The 13988-nt window shown below is 36.7% G+C and overlaps 1 protein-coding gene across 1 annotated transcript in view; it reads left to right on the forward strand.

Annotated features, from left to right (window-relative positions):
• The first annotated feature begins 4092 nt into the window (after positions 1-4092).
• LOC133518789 (uncharacterized) overlaps positions 4093-13988 on the forward strand; it is a 78313-nt gene continuing 68417 nt past the window's right edge. The window contains exons 1-2 of the mRNA XM_061852494.1: positions 4093-6028; positions 7540-7731. Of these exons, the coding sequence (XP_061708478.1) occupies positions 5731-6028; positions 7540-7731 (490 nt within the window). The 5' untranslated portion in view covers positions 4093-5730. The remainder of the gene's footprint in view (positions 6029-7539; positions 7732-13988) is intronic.

Here is a 13988-nt window from a genome sequence, read left to right on the forward strand (position 1 = left end):
TACGAGAAAATCCCGATAAAACTAAAATTAGTAACATAAATATAAAAAACCAGTAAAAAATCTGTGTAACTAAAGAGTGTCTCGCTTGTGTCGTAAGCGTTAGACTGTGTTTTTTATTCTTTTTACAATCGATATCTCTGGAGCACGGCAGCTGTGCCGTATAAACGCGATGCGGTGACTAACAGTACTTTTTATTCCTTTTGGGTACATCCCACAGCAGAGAGTATTTTAGGAATGGCTGTTGACCCTTCAGTAGAAAATTGCTAATGCCTTATTTGAATTTCCTTTGTAATGTACTCCAAATACTAATCTCACCTAGCAAATGGCACAAACTACAAAGCAAAATAAATTAACTATATGCGCAGTATCTGCTTACACAAACTGGTTCTTACATACTTTTAGTAAATAGGTACGAGTAGGTACCTAGTGCTGACTTCCGTATCGCAGAAGCAGCGGCATCGTTGCGAGTATGAAAGGGCCAAGCTAATTAAATCGATAAAGTTAGTCTTTGACGGAAATATTTATTTTCATCACACTTGCTCGGAAAAGTTCTTATTTTGTTCCCGCGGGAGTTATGGATTGTGAAAGGTGCCTGGCAACACTGGCCGGGATGAAACGTCAAATTAGCTCTAGCATAGTATGATTTATCGACCACATACGCGCCATTAGAATTTCAACTTTAGCATTCCGATTAAAGGTTCAAATTAGATTACACTTTCAGGAAATGTTAATGTTGTCTTCAAATGAATCATCAAAGCTGGATTAATTGGAATATATTTGGTTTTTTTTTTTTGGGAAAACCTTGTAGATTAGTGCGGCCTGGAAAAGGGTTAAATTTAATGTATGAAATCCTACATAGAAATCAAGACAATGGACTCATATTTATTATTTTAACCATTATATTCTGTTAGAAGCAAGTTTTACATTATGAATACTATCTTAAAGATTTACGCAGCAGGGTTTTGGCGACTTCGAGGTTTTTGCATCAACGCACCATAAACAAGCTCTGCCTCGCTAATATCCCGCTTAAAGAACACTTGAACTAATTTTATTGAATAATAATTATGTTTATTGTTAATTACTAGGTACTTCTTTCCCATCACGGAACAATGGTGTTCCGGACCTTTGGGAGGCGTGCGCGGAGCCGAAGCCAACACGTAGAGGCTCTTTTGACACTTTAATGAAATGTAAGGGGTACACCTAGCGGATGTTGCCCTTGCCCGTGTCATGGGACGAACGCAGAGGCAGCACCCGCCAGGATGTAAGGACTATTTGAGAGTTGATGGAATCTAAAATGAACTGGGCTATTGGGTGAATGCGATGGACTAAATACTTGGCCTTGGGATAAGAAACTAGGTACTTTATTATTATTAAATCATAATCTGACAATAAAACTATTGTTTAGGCGCGTCTACATACATATAAACTACCTAGCTACCATACTATACTCGTAGGAGCCTTGTCTGTCAACAAACCACTCTGTGGTTTGGCAGAAACATAATGTAATTAGTTGTAAGCATGATACGTGAATAAACGATTATTTTTATTTTATTTTATGTTTTATAAATATCGATACGATGTTTCTAAATGAATATACATCTGACATTTACTAGTCATACAAAAAAAATGACCTACACACAATAATTCAGTTCATATTATAAAATTCACTAAATACTTACAACGTTATTTGCTTTTGTTCGGGGTAATGTTAACTTGTTGCTATCCGGATGTTTACCATAACACATGCTATAGTTTGAGCCCAAAATATCCTTACGATAGGATACGGCACGATGTCCTATGATTTATTACAAAAACACAACTACACTATAGGTAGTGGTCGGGCGATAGTTGATATATTTTTATTAAGTTATTTAGGTTTGTAATATAACGTAGTGGCGCCAATGACCGACGAGAACCAATAACAGACCTTTTATTTTAGCCCCCCGTTTCTCTGACTCACTGGTAACTATGGAACCCTACACTGAGGATGGCTCAACATGCTCTTGGCCTATTTATTCTTCCTATCAGCTAATCTTTCAAATCCAATAGGTTCTACCACGCTCGAGTAACCACACCTTTAGCATCGCCGGTTCCCCTCCTAGTACAGCTTTACAAAAGTGTTACTTTTGAGAAAATCTGTCAAGCGTATGATTTATGCTGAACTTTTATACCATAATGGCATATTTTGATTATGTAAAATATATTTTTACGTGTGTATGTGACATATTCAAACTTAAGTGATATCTGTGGTAAACGTAAATAGTAAACGCAGATCGTAATTATATTTAATTAGGCAACTTTTGAGAGGTATTTCACTTGAAATTACAAAATTCTACGGAAATGAGGAAAGTAGGACCATAATAGGTAGGGAGCTCTATTTGTCACAATTTTGGTATCTAACCATAAACAATGATATGCACATACCATACGTGGGCTGGCTGTGCTTCTTGTGCGGGCCAAGTGTACCAGCTTGGGCACCACGGTCTTTCCTGCTCCTCGGACGCCGGCCGCCCTTAACGACATCGTTATTAAAAGGGCTCTCGTCAGCGCCAACGAATCCGCAGCTCTGGATCCCCAGATCGCGCGGGACGATGGCAAGCGTCCGGACGGGATGCCTTTGATCCCCTGGCTGCGCGCTGGTGTGGGAAGCTACGTTGAGGCATCAACACTCGCGTAGGCAGCTTTCTCGCGCAAAGGATTGCTATCACGATACAGCGCGGAAACGCTGCCTGCGCTATAGGCCTAGGCTTAGTAGGTAGGTTTCAGGGATTTTTATATTTTAGTTAAAGTGTGGACAAGAAAAAATTTGGTCGTACTATTTTTTGTAATTTATTAAAAAAAATTTAAATTCAATGCAACTTTTTTTTGCTAATACTACATATTATAAGCGATAATAATATAATACAAAAGTTAATCTAGTTTACGTGTGTGTATAACATTCCGTACTTTAGATTTCACCTTCTTCATCATTTGCTGAACAACATAATCAGAAACTTCTTTACTAGCTTTTTGCTAGCTGTTTTATATTTTTTTTGTTTTTTTTTCACTATGGCCCAATATTTCTCAATGGGTCTCAGTTCTGGGCAATTAGGAGGATTTGCCTGTTTTGGTACTACGGTTACGTTGTTATTTCTGTACCACTCCTGGACAATCTTACTGTAATGGCATGTCGCCAAATCCGACCAAAATAGTACAGAACCCGTATGTTGTTGAATGAAAGGCAGCAATCTCTTTTGCAGTCACTCCTTCTTGTAAACCTCTCCGTTGATTGTCCCAGAAGCGACGAAAGCTTGGCTCCTCTTACCGCATGAGCATATCGCTTGCCAAACCAAGTGACGTTTTGGAAATTTTGATAATTTTATTTTTTTGTATTCATCAGGAATAGTTTTCTTATTTTTTGCCACATAATATTGTTGCCTGATTAAAATCAGCTTTGACGTATGTTTCGTCATCCATGACCAGGCAATCATGTTGTGTTAGAAACTCGTCGTACAGTTTTCTACAGCGTGATTTGATCGAATTTTCTTGTTTTTCTGATCAGTACCCCTAGTGTAACTAAATTCGATTTCCAAACGTGACGTACGCGTTTGCGTTTAGTCTCATTTTGTATTGGATTTCGAAAGAGCGCGCCAAGCGGGACGTTTTGGAAACTCAAAATCCTATACAAAATGAGACTTAACGCAAACGCGTTCGTCACGTTATGATGTCGATCAAAGTTACACTAGGGGTACTGTTAGGTCTGACTACAGCTTTATATGCCCTTGTGGGGTACAAGGGCATATAAAGCTGTAGTCAGAGCTGTAGAGGGTTTATATGTTTTTAGGCTTTCGTAACGTTTAATTTTTTGCACGTAGGATTCGGACACTTTCAACTTTTTTGCGTGATCTCGGATAGATATGCTCGGATTTCTCGTGAAATAATCGACGACCTTTTGAGCTTTTTTTTTGTCCACAGGTCCACTTTTTCTACCACTTCCTTTCTTCCGTTCCACAGTCAGGTCCATTTTGTACTTAGAAAGTACAGATTGCACAGTCGATTTGTTGATTTTCAGGCACTTAGCAATGTCGTTTTGCATTTAGCAATACTACGCTCCAAAACTGGAATAAATGATGTAGCTGAAACTGCCGCTAAGCTCAAATGGGACTGGGCAGGGCACGTCTGCCGTATGCCGGATGACCTGTGGGCCAAAACAGCCACCTGTTGGGTCCCACAGGTTGTAAGGCGTCACGGTAGACCTCGTCGGAGATGGCGGGACGAACTTGATGCCTTCGACAGAGACTGGTGGGAGACTTCCGAGGATAGGGACACGTGGAAGAATAAGAGGGAGGCCTTTGCCCAGCAGTGGGACAGTATGGGCTCATAATAATAAAAAATATAGCAATGTCGTTTTGTGAAATACCCGGATTTTCATGAAAAATGTTCACAATTTTTTTTCGTATTTCAAGTTCTTTGGACTGCATTTTTTTAATTATATCAAATCTTATAAAAATACTGTAACAGCTTGATATAATACAATTTTGACAACACATCGCCAAAATGAACGCCAACAGATCGAATTCAAACCGACCAGATTTTTTCGTGTCCACACTTTAGGTTTAGTTTTAGTTGTTTTATTTTATAGGTACTTAATCGATCTTTTAATATTCATTTTACCTGTAGGCATAAGATTGTTTTATAATCGACTTAGGCTTTGCGATTTTGTATTCAAATGTGAGAGTTAACGCAGCGGACAATATTGTATCGTACAATTATTTTAGTAGTAGACACAAAAAATCCGTTATATTATAAACCCATTATCGTCCGCTGCCTTTTACCTTTTTAAATTTGTAACTACCTACGCTTGTTTGTAATTCGTGCTTCAAATGAGGACCCCCAGTGAGGTCGCAGTGATCGAAAGTCTACTATCTTGGAACACTAGTGACGTTAATGTTTTCTAGATATTAAACTCTATAAAACAATCTGTAGTAAGTACATTAGAATACGATAGAAATTTGAAATGTGCACTGAAAATAGCATTATACTCGTAATATTCAGCAAATTCAAATATTCGTATTCGTTACATTTCTAAATCCCTAATGATTATGAGCAAGTTATTTCAAATAATTTGCCCGTGTAAGAATTAATAATGTGCAAAAGGCAGATGTTTAACTAATTTCCTTCTTTCTTTGACTTTCTTTTCCAGGAAACTATTGGTTTAATATAGAAACAGTAAGTATGCTTCCACTTATACTTCATGCGTGTTGAAATTTCTTTTTCGTGATGAAAATATCTCAGTTATCCCCTCTGCACTGCATTCTGTAGTATTTTGGTATTAGAGTCGCGCAGGGACAGTTTGGACGCGATCCAGTCGTGCGCTGAGCTCACGCCGCGAGCGCGCAACAACAATACAATTTATCGGAAACTGATTACTGTTTCCAGTTAATAACTACAGTTATTTAAAGAAACTGTATGTGTGTGTGTGTGTGATAAAATTTACATATATCGAACTAAAGTGTAATCACCAATATTCATTTCGGAACTTTTATCTGTGATAAATATGTATATATGTATATTTTTAACTAAACTCTAACCTATAATCATAATACCTACATGTAACTAGAAGCATGTTTTAATTCCACAAGGCGAAATAATATTGTTTCTATAAAAACCAACGCGCAAACAAATAAAAAAACTAGCTTCCTACTATTTTAAGCACATCGTAAACTGTGCAAACTGAAGCACATAAACAAGATGGCTTCTAGCCGGCACGCGGCTTCACTTATAAATCACAATACGTTTATTTGTGTTCTCATCTCTCTCTTGCTTCCATCTGCACCAGAGAGTGCGGCGAGGACGTTTGATGATAACCGGCGAGTGCCCAATGAAGACGGAGGACGCAGACTATCCCGAGAATACGATCTGAGACAAGGTGCACTGAGAGGGTTAATTGTAAAACCAAGTCGTCAGTATGACTTGCAAAGCGTTGAAATGTTTTTGGGTATACCTTACGCTGCGCCACCCGTGGGCAACTTCCGTTTTATGCCACCCGGTAAGGAGATGATTTACACGGTGTTTTTCTTAATGTTCAGGGGTGCAATCCTGCTTAGCTTAAATTAAGTAACTTACTCAAAGAAACAGGTATTCTAATTAACTAAATTTTGGAGATAATCAACGATTTTTTTTTATCTGGTAAACCCTTACGAGCGTATACACTTGCCTTAGGGCCTGTTTACATATTGATATGCTACTAAACGCAAGTACCTACTATCTCGGACGATCGATATTAAAAATGTCATTGATAAAGACTGTATCGTATATTATAAATTTAATACAGATAAAACCTGATCTAACTGTTGATTTGTTTATTATTTTGTATTACTATGTTCTTAGAGTGTGATCTGAGGGTATTTTTACGCCATATCTTATATAAGATGGTTTTATATTTTGTTATTTTAGGGACTTTATGATGCTTTCAATATCGTCTAGCTATATAAAAAATACTTCCTTAGATTAATACGTGGATCAATCACAAATCCTTGGTTACTGCAATATGTCACCTTTAAAGTACCTACGCCATTTGTGAGAACTACTCTTCGACCTCGCCCCACACCTCTTTTTACAATTCCCAGCACCAACACAGTAACTTTAGTCACCAGTCCTCTGTATGCAGCACTGAATCACATAAATAATATCCTTCTTTTCGACCCCCAGACAGACATATTTTCACAGAAGGAACCGAGACTCCTAGCCACAGCAACTCGGTATTTGGAGTCGATCTCCATACCCTCGACTACACCGTCCTAATATTAGCGTTATTAGTAATTTATATAGTATATAGTAGTAATACAATAATTTGTTATATTTATAAAGTTTATCTGTTTCGTATAGTGTTGTCTTGTTAAACTAAGTTCAGTGTATAGTAACTTACATGCTTGGTATATCTGTTAGTGTAAGTTAGTTAATAAATAAACAATAAATAAATAAATAAACAAAATAAATATATTTCTGACAAGCCTATATCGAGGTAAATTTGAGATTATTTCACCGATTCCTTCGTACGATTTAAATAAACCAAAGGTTAATATGCTGCCATAACATATTATCTAGTGTAAACTTTATGTTTATGTTTAGTTGTTGTGAAATCGTTATTGTTACTCGGCAGGATTGGGTAAATTTTGTCTAAACCATATTCTTTACGTCGAGCTCCCAGAAATAAAGGTGTACCTTATTGAAGCCATAATTAATAACTTAAATTTTTAAATAAAAATGTAATTCCAAATAAAACCGCTAAGTAAAGTTGTATTAATAATAAACGATACAGTCTTTATGAAATGTTTTCAATTGTTTGGTGATTTAAATAATAATATCCGTGTTACAACAACGCTATTAATTACTTTTTACAAAAATAATTAACTACTTATGCCATTCAGTTTCCTTAAATGTACTTAGTCATACCCGGACATTAACTGAGTTTTAAAAAGAGGCACCGTGCAGAATGAATTATAAAATTCTTATTTTCACCTTTTAAGTTCTGAATTTAATTTTAACTATCATTTTCAGCCAGTGCCCCATCATGGTCCGGTGTAAAGATGGCAACACGATTTGCTCCCGTGTGTCCACAATCGCTTCCTGCAAAAAAAAAAGATGATCCACAGTCCTTGGGTCGGCAGCGGTATATGGAGCGGCTGGAGCCGTTTTTAGCACATGAGTCAGAAGACTGTCTATACCTTAATATCTACGTTCCTTATAGAGGTAAATTATAAACATCTTTGTCCATTTTGACACGGTTCACTTGGGGAGTCTTAGGTCGTTCGGAAACCTAATCCCATTAAATGGCGCGGGTACTAGTTCTTATGAAAGCGAACAGTCGCTTCCAACTAGGGTTGCCAACCGTCCCGCTATATGCGGGACATCCCGTTTCTGGGATCCTAGAGTATGCGTCCCGCACGGGGCCCGCGCGGGACGCCGATTGTCCCACTTTCAGGGTAGACTAGATTTTTAGCAGTGATAAGAATGTTCAGTTATAGATAGTACCTACGTACCTAATTTGAGAGTGCGTGATATTAATTTGAATATACCGCGACGCGAGTATCGAGCGAGAACACCGTGCTCTCATTCGCTCGATCGGCACTACTCGGCCTGTTAAATTTTTCATGCTTTTCAATACGTTGACGGTCAATAATGTCAATATACCTTACCCAATTGCTTACAAAACGAAGCCCAAAAATTGCCATTCAAGAGAAATAATTCGGGTATTAGCGAATTTTGGCATAGTTGTGGTCGTTGTAGATAAAGATGCATGAAACAACATACTGAAAGTACTGATGGATACTGGTGCTGACGGTAAAAGAAGCCCCCCCCCCCCCAACCCCCACCCCGGTTTAAAGGTTTGTTTTACGTAAATAAGTCGTAAACTTTGGCCAATAGCAAAAAATGTTCTGATACGTAAATAATCTACATATTTTTTTTACAAAAATGTGTCGAAGATTTTTCTCTAGGATCAATATTTAAAACGATATCAAAGGGATAAAATTAATTACAATCAATTCACAGATCCTTTTCTTAGTTTTTCGTAAATAACTCGTAAACGGTGGCCCATTACAAAAAACAAATTGTACACAAAAGTTATATCAAATGTTCTAAAAAAAAGTTGTTCACGCTCTTTTGCTGCGATCAATATTTAACGAGATTTGGGATTTATTAAAAGGGGGAGGGGAGATAATAAATGTGTTTAACATTATATTACACGCACATCGCCATATTTATTTATTTTTTCATTTAAAATTTTAACTGATGTAATAATGTATCATGAACAAAGTTGGATAAACAAAATCAACATTTTACCAATACGCACCAAATATATTTTAGCTTCGCACAATATTAGTTCTACATCAATAAATATTACTTTGTCCTTCCTGTAGACAGCATTCCAAACACAACCCAATTTTAATGCGTAAACACAAGTTCATCCTCCAATTTAGAGAATCTATTTTAGTGGACTTAACGTGTTGAAAATAGTTCACATGCTGCGTGCGTGATGAACTAATGAGGTACTAGCAAAATATTCAAGGCCTATTTTATTTTAAATTACCTAATAGGGTGTTTGAATTAAACTTCTGATAAATATAGCTAACGATGGACTTAATAAGGTATGACGATGAAAACATATATTAGCAAATACTTATTTTAATAAATTTTATATAATTTAACAGCAAAATATATAGCTCAATTTCAGTAGGTTAATAATACTCGTAGGGAAACTGACTTGTCACATATAAACGCGTACCTACGAGTATATCGTGTATAGAAGAGGTCGCATGCCAGCCAGTCGGCAATAATACTTATTTAAAATTGTTTCACTCAGAAAGACAAGTGAAAACTGATCAGATAAGAATGCATTGAACAATATGCAATGATTACATAATTGATTCATATATGTACGTATATTACTATATATATAGATAGTATTAGTAGATATTCCGAAATTAAATTGAATCAATCCGAAGAAATTCGAAGCCATTTTTCTGGCTAATACAGTAGTACGTGAAATTGTAGAAATTAAATAAGATGGAACTATGTAAAGGCGAAACATAGTGGCAACACCAGTTGAATTGTCACAACCATGTCACAACAATGCCATTTATAGACAAATACATTTTATTTTTAAATATTTCTGCATTAAACTAGTTATTTTTAGAATGTAAAGATATAGTAAGCATCAAAATGAATATTTATAGATGGATAAGTAATAGAACGTACTCGTATACAAACCCATAATATAATAATTATTGTAGGTTATAAGTAAAATAAATACCTTTTTTATTTCAATTTAATTTTTGCGCCACTTTGTACGGAACAGTACGGATGTCTACAGTCTTCAATTCTCCCCCAATAGGGTTGTTTCAAATTTTTTGAAACGTTTGTAATAAGTTCTATACTACTATATATCTTTTTCTTTTACTCTTACTAAGACGTAATTAGAATGACAGAGAAAAATGCCCGCAATGACGAACTTCGATTTTCGCGGTTATAGCCCAGTGTCAAACCGTGAGTTGTGACGTCATCAGAATTTTCAATGTCGTTTCGACTTCGGTCACGTGGCGTGTGTTAAAAGATATTTTAAATTCAATATTTACAAAAATATGCTCATTAGAGGTCCACACAGAATTTATTGGGATACTATTCTGCCCTAAGATTTGTAAGGAAGAGATAAGTTCGCCTTTGTACTAATGATGAGTGTTTTATTTCCTGTTTTGTTTTAATTTTTGTACAATAAAGAGTTTTACTACTACATAACCTATAATATATTGCTCAGAATGTGGTAAATTAAATTTGTAAATTGTATATGGCAAAACGTGCAATCAGTATAACGTGCGTGTAAGCATCCAATGTACTTATTATAAATAAAGGCTATGCGTGGTGCTCAGGGCTGGACTGATCATCGATTTATCAGGTCCAGGATGAGACTGAACTACAAGCCACCGCGTAGAGCAAATCATAAATTTCCTCCACGACTTGATTTTGCAAAATAGTCCATGACGAAAAAACGAGGCACAAACTTGACGTACAGTTCGATGCATCCATGTCACATATCGTCGACATTCCTTCAGTAGATTTCAAATGGATTTCTTACGCGGAGATACTTTATGAGGCTTCTCTGCAAGTTTTAGGCAAACCGTTAAAGAAAAACTAGGACTGGTACGATGAATCTGATGCGGAAATAAGAAAACTCGTAGAAAGATCTCGTCTTACTCTGAGGGGTGTTGTTGGTATGGAGCAGCGAAGCATCATAGCTAAAAGAGAGTTGGTGGCAAATAAGGCCAAGGAACTGCAGTGGCTGACTGATACCAGTTAAACTGCTAAGTTATTTGAAGGCCTGAAGTCTGTGTATGGGCCTCGTTTCAAAAAGACGGCACTAATTTAATCGAAAGACAAAGTTAAGAGCTTAACAGATCCCAAACAAATTTTCCTTAGATGGGCTGAGCAGTTTAATGAAGCGCTTAATCCCGGGAGTCAATGAGCAGATCTGTCTTACATCAGTTCGCTTGATAATCTACCATCTATTTCAAGTCTGGATGATCCGCCATCTTACGCAGAGTTCAGTAGTGCGATAAATCGCTTAAAAAACGGCGCAGACAGCTTGCCATCGGAAATTGATAAATATGGTAGACCAAGTTTTAGGTCAAGGCTATTTGAGCTCATCAACTACAACATATGGGACGTTGAGACTGTACCACAAGACTGGAAGGACGCTTCCATTACCAACCTGTACAAAAGCAAAGGGGACCTATCAGACTATGGCTCTTTCAGGAGGATTGTCCTACTTTCTGTTGCTGGAAAAATACTTGCCTATATTATCAATAGGCACCTTAATAGACTCGCCTAAAACTTCCTTCCTGAATCCCAATGTGGCTTTCGGCCGAATATAGGTACGGTTGATGCTATCTTTGTCATGCAAGTGCAAGAGAAAAGTCATGAGCCACACCGTGACCTCTATTTGTGTTTTTTTGACTTAGAAAAAGCCTTTGACCGTGTTCCTAGGTCAGCCCTGTGGACCGTCCTAGAAGTGCGGGTGATCTGTGAAATTTGCCAACTTGGTGTGCCAATTTCACGAGGGCATGAGTGCCCACGTGAGTCACGAAAGCGCTTACACAGTTTCCTATCACTAGCGGCGTTAAACAGAGCTGTGTTATGGCTCCGACCCTATTTGCTATTTACTTTTCCGCGGCAAAAAACAAATTTATGACTTTCTCATAAGTTTAATTTGTATTTACTGTGGGAGGAATTTGCTGACTTGGTCAACTACTTGCTGTACTTGTTGGTTAATAGAATGTATGGCGGTCTTAAAGAGACAAATGATGTCAGCGTTAAATTTCTGGTTGAAATCACGTGCGTTATCAGGATACTGCACCAATTCTCCCCAATCTCTCTCTTGCAGATGTTGAGCGCATACCTTGCAACTTGGAGGTACGAGTATGTAGAAATTGTGGGCTAATAAGAGATTAATTTTTATGTTGTCTGGTATTGCAACCAGGTCTTCGCTGCTACATTCACTAAATATACAATCATTGGGGTGGTCTGATGAGATCTTGTTTATCCATATTATGCCTGCTGATATTCTCTCCTTTCTTTTGTGTGTTACCTTCTTCTTCTTTTAAAATATGGCTTCCATCAAATCTATGATGATTTTGCCAATGTCAAGTTTCGTTGTAAGTTTTAAGAAGCGACTGACATGTCTCTGGTTTTAAGTGTGCTCGTATCTATAGCATGACGTTGTTCGGTAGTTGCTTTTAGTAAAGAGATAGCTGGACTTTACTAAAAGCCACGATGGATTGCCGGATGTTGATTAAAACATGGTTAAACGCGTTTCAAGATTAGTTTTTCATTAACTGCACACTTCCACGATAGTTCACTGCATATTAAGCTATCAATACTACACTTTGAACAACATAAATGAGCAAAACACAAAAAAATATTCTCGAGACGTCTTCGCCATCTTGAATCTCAACGACAACCTGTGTGTTACCTATTGATAGTCCTCTGTATTTTGATAACGCCAATTAATGACATTGATTGACAGAATAAATTGACAATACTCACAGAGAAAGAATATAAGAAGATAAAGAGACGGCATACGCGTTTATCCCAATGAGACGAAACGAAAAAAGTTAAACGGTGATAAGGATGCAAAATAATATCACCTTCTCTGTCTGACTTAGTCTCATAAGACCATCTCATTTGGCCTTGGTGTTATTATTACCTTAGCCAGTTTATTGAATCCTACGATTATGACAAAAATCATTAAAATCTCTTGCAATGCTTGCAGTCCTTGCACTCAAATGTAATACTATGTTATACAAGCCAGAAGATACACGTAAGTAAATGTAGCTTGTATAATGTTCATTTGTGAGCTTGGGAGATATTGTTCAAAATACGATTAGGTTATAAAATCCACCGCTTATCATCAGACGGGTCGTATGCTTGTTTGCTACAGTCGTATTGTAATCGTAAATCGCAAAAGTTATAAGTTATCGATTTTATGGTTACTTTTACTCGACTGTTTGTAACTATACTCGCAAAAAACAAATACAAAAGTAGGCAAAATGCGTTCTTGTCGTTTTGCGTGTAAGGTATTTTGTGTTCAAGTCGATTTAAGGCGCGGTGTATAGTAAAATGCGCTATTTTTAAATCGATATTTACAGGCTTGTACAAGGATTTCATCGATTATTTTCTAGTATGTATAACTTCAGTCTTTGAACTAGCCGTATGCTTGTCAGAAACACGATGGCTCATCTTTTTCTCGATAGATTTTTGCTTTGAAAATATGCTTAAAACTGTATTTATTTCGATATTTTAGAAGTACTATGATGAATATCAATATGAAATTTACTTCATTCAATAGCTTTTAAGTAACTCTAACATTTTGCTTGTCAGTTTATCGATGCGTTAAATTTTTCATTCATAATTATGAATTCAACATTTTGTCTACTAAACGTTACCCTGCGCGGCAATACCGTCAGTACGCCAGTACGCCCGTGACCACTGTCAGCGTCGGACCTGTGCTAGTTTAGCGGACGTTACATAAAATGGATAATCACACTATAAATACACAAATATGTTATACACACAATGTTTTCATCACTCTTACGAAGAAAAAACTAATTTTTAAGCTAATTGATTCTTAAATACGGTGACATTTCAGACATCCATCCGTCATATTATCTTTTTTGACAAGTTTTACACACGCACCTGTCCGGCATACAGCCACGATTAACCAAATGATGAAATGGTGCCTTGCACCCGAGTGAAACACTCTACTTTTCATTTTTAATACGAGGAAGGTAAAATACATGTACATTTTAAAAAACACTGCTAAGTATAAAATTCAGTAGTACTTATTTCGTGAAGGGTACCTACTTTTAATTATCAATTTAGGTAAAATAATATTTTAAATGGCTATTACAGTAATAATCAAATTGAATACCTATTTTTAAACGTAAACAAATAAA

This window comes from Cydia pomonella, chromosome 1 (genome assembly GCF_033807575.1).
Source record: "Cydia pomonella isolate Wapato2018A chromosome 1, ilCydPomo1, whole genome shotgun sequence".
Classification (NCBI taxonomy): domain Eukaryota; kingdom Metazoa; phylum Arthropoda; class Insecta; order Lepidoptera; family Tortricidae; genus Cydia; species Cydia pomonella.